General features: G+C 34.0%; 1 protein-coding gene across 1 annotated transcript; it reads right to left on the bottom strand.

Moving 5' to 3' along the window:
• Positions 1-4,797: 4,797 nt before the first annotated feature.
• Positions 4,798-6,228, bottom strand: LOC131157845 (hydroquinone glucosyltransferase-like). The gene has a single exon (XM_058112252.1). It carries the CDS (start codon positions 6,226-6,228, stop codon positions 4,798-4,800), a length of 1,431 nt encoding a protein of 476 aa, XP_057968235.1.
• Between the last annotated feature and the right edge of the window lie 2,952 nt (positions 6,229-9,180).

Raw genomic sequence — 9,180 nt, forward strand, 5'->3', positions numbered from 1 at the left:
TAAACAGTTTGCAAGTTAGAAAAGAGTCTATATGGCCTCAAGCAAGTGCCGATACAGTGGTATAAAAAGTTTGACTCTTTCATCGTGGGTCATGGTTACAAGAGAACTGTAGCGGATCAATGCGTCTACATTCAAAAATTCCCTGATGGTAATTTCCTCATATTGACGCTTTATGTTGATGACATGTTGATTGTTGGACAGGATGTAGGTATCATTACAAAACTAAAGCAAGAACTGTCCAAGTTCTTTGACATGAAGGACCTAGGCTTAGCTCAGTAGATATTGAGCATGAAAGTTGTTTGTGACAGGAAAGCCAAGAAATTGTGGTTGTCACAGGAAAATTATGTTGAATGGGTGCTTGAAAAGTTCAACATGAAGAATGCAAAGCTAGTCACTACTCCATTGGAAAATCACTTCAATTTGAGTAAAAGATCGTGTCCTTCTTCGAGGAAATAATTGGAAGAAATGGAAGCAATCACATACTCGTCAGCAGTTGCTAGTTTGATGTATGCAATGGTTTGTACAAGGCCGGATATTGCCCACACGGTAGGTGTTGTGAGCAAGTTTCTTTCAAATCCAAGCAAAGACCATTAGGAAGTAGTTAAGTGGATTTTTAGGTATTTGAAGTATACATCAAAGATATGCTTGTGTTTTAGGGGAGCTGAACTAGTCTTGGAAGTATATACTGATTTTGAGATGGTAGGTGATCTTGATAGTAGGAAATCTAACTCAGGATTTCTTTTCACTTTTGCAGGGGGAGTAGTCTCATGGTAATCCAAGTTGCATAAGTGTGTTGCTTTATCTACAACAAAGGTAAAGTACATTACTGTAACGGAAGCTGGTAAAAAAATGTTGTGGTTGAAGCGGTTTATCCAAGAACTAGGTGTCACACAGAAAGAGTACAAAGTACATTGTGATAGTCAGAGTGCGTTGGACTTGAGCAAGAATTCAATGTATCATTCCTGAATGAAGCATATCGACATTCGCTATCATTGGATATGCGAAGTGATGGAACAACAGCTGTTAAAGCTAGTGAAGATTTACACAGACAAAAACCATGCAGACATATTAACAAAAGTAGTGACTCGTGAGAAGTTTGAGCTATGTAGAGACACAATCAAGATGGATACCGATTGAAGAATGATTGCATACATTCTCCTTTGATGGGTATGGAAAGGGAGAATTGATAGGTCCATGCCCTAACTAAAGCAGGAATCAAGGTGGGAATTATTCAGGTGGTAGTTGAATTTCCATTACTCACCTGCGGATGGTTCTCCACAAAATCAGGAGAAAGATTCAAATGTGGTAGTGACAATTTTTCTTGAGTGTTTAATCCTCTTCTTTGTATAAATAGGTGTGTGTTATGAATGTGAAGATTATAAGAAAATAATAGAGTTGGGGGTAGTAAGGCAGAGAAAGCTATGAGAGTTGAGAGAGTTTTGAGTGAGAATTTTATCTCCTCCTCTTCCTCCTCCTTCGTATTTTTCAAAAAATACATACTTAACTATCTCTCCCATGGATGTAGGTTGATATTAGCCGAACCATGTATATCTCGGTGCCCTTTTGTGTGTATTTTTATCTATGTTTTGTTCAGGTTTCCCAACAGAGATAGCAATGAGAAGCAACAAGTTTCCAAAGAGAAATATTCAGAAACAGAGGAGTAAAAAGGTTAGCATCCATTTCTTTTAATTTTGTTTGCTTTATGTTGGGAATTAAATTGTTCACAATTAAATTGAGAATGAGTTCAAACAAAATTCAATGGAATTAGTAATTTCCAAAGATTAAAGATTCAAATTGAATGCCTAAAGTTTGAATAAAAATATTACGAAGATCCCTAACACTAGACCTAGATATTAAATTTGGATCCAAGAAGATAGACAAAAAAAAAAAAAAAACCTAAATACCCATATATATATATTCGAAAACCCCATATCCAATATGTATTTTCTCCAGATGGCTGGATTGCTGCCACGTCAACGAGTCATGTCAAGTGCTCTACACCTATTAGTTTTCATCATGTGGCGTGATGTAACCTCACTATGTGCCACCACCAATTTAAAAAATAAAAATAAAAATAAAAAAATAAAAAATGTCTCCTACTACCACGTATTGCCTCCAATTTTTTTTAAAAAAATAATATATATAAAAAATTTAAAAATATTTCCTGCTGCCATGTGTCGCCACTAATGGTTGGCACATGATAGCCGCGTTTCTACTCTTCCCCCGAACTAGGTCAACTCGATTTGATCTGGGTCAACTTAGGTTGACCTTTTGACTCAATTTAAATTAGTTGAACATGTTTGACCATCCTGAATCGTCCTATTTTATTTTTGAATTTTTTAGATTAATATTTTTAATTTAAAAAAATTAGGAAAATAGTGAAGAAAGTAAAAAAAAAAAAAAAATCAAGAAAAATCATTACAAAATTTTTTTAAAAAATTATATGAGTAATTTTTGACTTAGATAACAAAAAAATGGAAAAAATTACCCAAAATAAATAAAACGAAGACAAAATATTTTAAAAATCCTAGAAAATTATAGGAAAATGTTAAAAAATTCAGAAAAATTCTTGAAAAATATTGAAAAGTTTTGGGATTGTTTTATAGACTTTTTGTTTGATTTTTATGAATTTGTTAAATTGTTTCATGTGTATATATATATATATATATATATATATATATATATATATATATATACATACTGTGTGTGTGCGTCCTAATAATTAAACAAAGGGTATTGAGGTATTAGAGACCTCACCTATAGTAGTTTTAAAGACAATTAATCTAATAAGATCCCCTTCTTTGAAGATATTATTAAACATTCTTAAATCACACTTTATTTCACATTTTCTTTTAAAATCTTAATATTTATTTACTTTTTAAGGAGTTAATTAAGACCATTAAATTTAATTTAGAAATTATTAATAGTTAATTAGGTACTGTTCGTAAAAAGGGTGTTTAGGGGGTGTTAGTACCACCTCCTCATGTAATTGAATTCCTGATCCCAATTCTGGTAAATGCAGACTGAGACTATTAGTTCTTTGGCCTAAGATTAATCTAGAGACCATTCAACAAGTAATAATTTAGTGAACTAACCGCACTTCGGAAGATAACAGGTTAGTATTGACTTCCTCGAACCTTCAATATTATCAGCCCTCGTCCATTCAGATGCTTTTTCGAAATGTTGTGACACTAAATACTTAGTGAAGGTTCATCTAAATAAAAAAATCTAGGTCAAAGAAAACAAACATTAGTTACAAGATAATTAAAAGGAAATGATATACAAATTATATGTGAGGTCATGAAAACATAAATTAAAGTATTGTATTTTGCATGCGCAAAATAAACAAAAAAGTTAATAATTTATTTATATAGTCAAAACTAAGTCATTAAAAAATTCGTATCTAGAAAAGATATGCATTTCTAATGGTGTAAGATGTAGTTGCTCAAGTCGAACATGCTTATTCTACTTAATTAAAGACTTAGAACAAGTTAAAAAGAACCAACCTAATCACAAAATAATATAAAAGATGTTTTATCCCAATTCATCTATTTTCAAAACTTGGGAAAAACGTTTTTGTTTTATTATTTTTATATGGAAGGGTAAGCTTTGGAAAAAAAAAATGTTTATACAAAAAAGATTTAGAAGCCTTCTGGGGAAGTGAGACAAACGTACCTTTAGCCCTCTTTGTTTGCCCTTGTTCACACACCATAATTTATTCAATTTTTTTAACTTGACTTACCATATGATCAAGGGGTTGTTCGATATTACTGTAAAAAAATAATAAAATAAAATTTAGGAAAAAAATTAAAAATTAAAATAGAAATTTATAAACTAAAAATACTAATATGTGTTGGTTAATATTTTTAAAACTAAAATGAATAATAACTTTATTCAAAAAATGTCGTTTTGTCCTTGAAGCAAATAACAATTAAAAAAATATAATTAAAATAATAAAATTGAAAAATAATGTAAATTAAAATTTTCATAATAACAAAAACTATTGTAATTATATTACTTAATTATTGTATTTCATAATTCACTTTATAAGAACAATCATATTGTATATAACAATTGAAAAGTAGTAAAAATATTTTTAATAGCTTTTATTATTATTATTATTTTAAAAAAATTCATGTATATTTTCGTTTTGCTTATATTTTAAATTCATTTGATCATTTTATTTTAATTTTACTTCAAAATTATGTATAAAATGAATGATTTTATCAACAAAAGTTAAAATTCTGGACATCAAAGTATTTTGACAATAGATTGTTAAAACAATTACAAAATATAACATATAATTCTTAATTTTTTTTAAAAAAAAAATAACTGAAAATCGATAACAAAAAGAAAAATGACAATGTAAACAAGCACATTTTATAATGTCTTTTTTCACTATTAGAATTTGTATTTATGTAACATTACTTAACTTCAATATTAGACCAACATAAAATTTTCTAGTCATCTATGTTAGTTGATAATTTTACTCGAAAAGTATTTTAGAAATAACAAGAAAATTAAAAATATAGATTAAAAAGTACTTCAATTTACTAACTATCTATTCATAAGAAGACCGTGCTCGTAACTTTAAATTTAAGTTGAAGCATCAATTTTAAAATTTGAGGTCCCAACTCTGACTTTTAAAATTCAAACATGTGGTCATGTTTTTTCAAGAGAAAATAGAGCTCGGGTAATTTTGTAAATATTTATATATATACTAATTATTTATTATATTTTACTTTCAAATTATAGACGGGGCATTTTAGATCCCTACACTCTTTTAACTTATTATTATTATTTTTGATTTTTCCATATTTGTGCCACCTCATCAAGTGCCTTTGTGGAGGACCCGTCCCTGCTCAGAGCCAATTGGGCAGCGTCCCTAAACTCCCCCATCTTCTTCCTCAGCACCCGCCCTTCGTCTCCTTCAATTATTCCCCTCACGCACTTCGCGATATCTCCCCGCTGCACCACCCCTTGCTCGTCGGCTTCCACCATCGCCGCCGCCCCCAACCCCCGCAGCATGGCGGCGTTCATCCTCTGCTCCGCGTAGAGCGGCCACGCCGCCATCGGCACCCCGTGCACTATGCTCTCCAGGGTCGAGTTCCACCCGCAATGGCTCAAGAACCCACCTGTGGACTCATGGGCCAGGACTTGAACCTGCGGAGCCCACGACGGCACAACGAAGCCCAATTTCTGAGTCCGGCCCAAGAACCCCTCCGGCAAGAAACTCAACGGGTCCTCCTTGTTTTGGGCCCCAAAGAAGGTGCCGTTCGCAGCCCTCTCGTTTGGGCTTCTCACAACCCAAAGGAACCTCTGCCCGCTCATCTCCAAGCCCAGTGCCAACTCGTGGATTTGCTTCAAGGACAGGGTCCCACCGCTTCCAAATGACGCGAACAACACCGAGCCACGTGGCTGCTCATCTAGCCACCGCAGACAACCGAACTCGTCTTCAAGACTCAGTTTAGTTGTCGAACCGGATTGTGTGAGCGGTCCAATAGGGTAAACTGGCGGTCGGTCTTGCTGTCCCTCGGCGTTTAAAGCCTTAAAAGTGCCTGGTTCTAGGTCAAAGAAGCTGTTGACCACTATTCCATCTGCGAGAGCGTACCTTTTGGCGTGGTGAAGAACCCACTTGTAGGCCTCGTCCTTTCTGTCTTGAACCGGGTCAATTAGGTCTCTACCATGAATTGGTATACACCCGGATAATTGAATCGGGTCGGGAAGGTCCCTGAACTCGCAGGAGCATATGACATCGAGCTCCGGCATGTGGAAGAACGATGACAGAACCATGGCAGTTGTGGGGAAGAAAATGTAGGAAGGAATGCCAATTTCCTTAGCTACGTCGAAGGGATCTGTGCCGAAGAGGTCCGTGACGAGGCCCACGAGTCGGGTCGACCTGCGTAGTGATTGGATTGATTTGCGTATGTCGGAAAGGGACCGTGTTAAGCTGAGTGAGATTCGAGTTTCGATTCTAACGTCAGAAGGGAGGTCGTCGAAGCTGACGGGCGGAAGGAAAATGGAGGTAATGGTTTTGGGTAAGGATCGGAGAAGCAATTGTTGGGCCGTCATGGGCGAGCCGTCATTGAGGACGATGAGTGTGATGGTAAACCGATGACGGAGAACGAGTTGCTTGGCGAACTCGGTGAGTGGGATAATGTGACCCATCCCAGGCGTGGGTATCATGGCCAAGTGAGGGGTCGGGTCATTCGGGTGGGTGTGTTCCATGATGGGTTGAGTTGCAAGGGGTAGGAGTTTGTGATGGGGTTTTAAATAGGGAGTGATATATATATATATATAAAAGGTACTTTAGGTTTTTCACACTTCACATTGTATTTGTGGTAGTTGGATGTCTAAAGAAGAAAATGTTCTATTTAAAAAATAATTGGGGAAAGGAATATTATAGAAAAACCAAAAAATTGTATGATTTTTTTTTTTCGAACATAGTATTTTGACTAACTTAATAGTTGCATGTGTGTTTGGTTGGTAAACAACCAGATCCTATTTTTGGGATTTTGAAATAAAATAATGGATATAATTTAATGCAAGGAAGGAATATTATTTTTTCTTTTTTAAAAAAGAGAAGCATTCATTAACAAAAATTGAAACTTGCAATGTTCACAATCATGGCCAGACATTATTTGTACTTGGGAAGATGAAATATAAATCAAGAAAATATAAATTGAAGTATTAATTTTTACTTATACAAAAAGTATTTTCTTATATATATATATATATATATATATATATATATATATATGCTTAATTTGACGTTTACAGTGTTTTGTTACTCTGATTATGGGTTTATAGAGAAACGAGAGAGAATTATGTTTGCCTTAGTTTTCTTTATGCCGTTTTGTTTGGCTTTTATTTTTTCAGTATTCTTGAAATCCAATAAAGTTCTAAGTTGAAGCATGCTTGACATTAAAAATGATTTTCGGGACTAACCAACTTTTCATTTTTCAAATATCAACTAGTTTTCTTAATTGATTTTAAAATTGTAAATACATGATTTTTTTTTCAAAATATGATTATAAACTGTGTTTGAAGGATTTTCAATTCAAATTACTTACCAACTTAAACTTTAAGTTGAATAGTTTATAGCATAAATATCCATGTTTTGAATTATTACAGGATTTGACCAAAAAAAAAAAAGAAAGTATCATGATTAGCCAAAAGGGCAAAAAATTTGAATTTTTGAAAAAACACAAAAGTCAATATCATTATATATATATATATATATATAGATTAATAAGGCTTAATTTATCCCCATCTCTATGGCCCAATTTCTAATTATGCCCATCAAAGAAATTATTGTAGAGAGGGCAAGTGGCAACATTATGTATGATCTAGTTATAAATTTTAGTTCTCAAACCTTGGAAAAATGAATTTTTATATATAAATAATTGTATAAAATCTACTTACAGGTTTATGAAAAGAAATTTCTTTTGAGACATTTTATTATAAATGCTTCGTGACTTGAATTAAATATAATTTTTTATGCATGAAATTTTTTGAGTCAATTATTTTTAACATATATTTAGGTAGTGCTTGACGATATCAATTTCAAACTTTAGATTTGGAAAAGAAAAAAAAAACCACTTAGTATAATTTTATGTTATATTTTGTTCATATTAGGATTTGGGGAGTTCATGAGTGAACTTGATATACATGAATGAATACCAACTTGATCCAAAAAATTAAACCTATTAGATCTTGGGTTCAATCATATATATAAACACCTATTACAAGTGATATTCTAAGCAATCTATCGCTGATCATTTGTGAGTTCCAAACACCACTTCCTTTTGAATGGAAGTCATTAGTTGATCACCTTCATGTCATGTAGCCAACTATGAGTCACTACTCAATTATTGGAAAATCATGAAATCATGGGAGTCTGCTCACTTATAAACATTCGTAAGGATCCACCACTCCCCTTCTACGGGATCAACATCTGTAGGAACACATGCATGAACATTCAAATCTAATTTAAATCATTGGCTTTGATATCACTTGTTAGGATTTGGGAAGTTCATGGGCGGACTTGATATATATGAATGAGCACCAACTTGACCTAACAGCTTAAACTTATTGGGTCTTTGAGGCCAACCATATATATATACCCATCATGTACATGTGGAATTCTCAATAATCTCCCCCCTGATCACTCGTGATTTCCAAACATTCCCCCTTATAGAAGTCATCACTTGATCACCTACATGTCCTGTAACCAACTAGGAGCCACTCCTTTACCGTGGGAAAGAGTATGAAACTATGGGACATAATCACTTGTGAGTTTCAAATACTCTCCCTTGAATGGAATTGAAGTCATTACTTGGTCACCTTCTTGTCATGCAACCAACCAAAAGTTACTACTCAACCATGGGAAAAAGCATGAGATCATGGAAGTCTACTTATTTATGGGATTAGCATTCATAGGATCCATCGCTCCTCTTTCACGGGATCAAAATATGCAAGAACACATGTATTAACACTCGAATTCAATTCAAACCGTCGGTTTTAATACCACTTGCTAGGATTTTTGGAGTCCATGGATGGGATTGATATACATGGATGAACACCAAATGTCTCAAACAAATCCAAATAAAATCTTGTTTTTAACTGTAATTTGAAAGTCCCTATAGCCTCCACTGTAACTTTATTTCCATCACCCACAATGATGAATCTTTCATTATCACTTAGTGGTCGACTCCACCAACAACCCTGCATTTACATACTTATGTGAGTAGTAGCACTAGAATCTACCCAACAAGTATCCTTAGGTGCAGAAGCTAAATTAACTTCAGAACAAACTAAGGTTAGAAGCATAGCCCTTCTTCATGTGCCCTGACTTCTTGCAGAAATAGCAGGCAAATTCTTCATCCTGCTTCTTTTGTTTCTTTTGCTGAGAAGATCCTTCCATAGCAACCGTAGCTTTATTCTTTCTTTTGTTCTGAAAGGTTGAGGCCAAGTGAACATTCTCAGTCTTATCCCGCTGCTATCTTTCTTCTTCTTGCACATAGTGAGATATAAGCTCATTAAGGGACCATTTGTCCCTCTGAGTGTTATAATCACTTTGAATTGCCCAAAGTGTGTAGGAAGAAAAATCAAAACCAAGTGCACGAGTAAGTCATCGAACAATTCCAACTTAAGTGACTTGAGTTTTGACGCGAGAAA

Source organism: Malania oleifera, chromosome 6 (assembly GCF_029873635.1).
Source record: "Malania oleifera isolate guangnan ecotype guangnan chromosome 6, ASM2987363v1, whole genome shotgun sequence".
Lineage (NCBI taxonomy): Eukaryota > Viridiplantae > Streptophyta > Magnoliopsida > Santalales > Ximeniaceae > Malania > Malania oleifera.

What these genes read in the sequence shown, in the direction of transcription:
- LOC131157845 (XM_058112252.1), bottom strand. Translation starts at nt 6,228, where the DNA reads ATGGAACACACCCACCCGAATGACCCGACCCCTCACTTGGCCATGATA.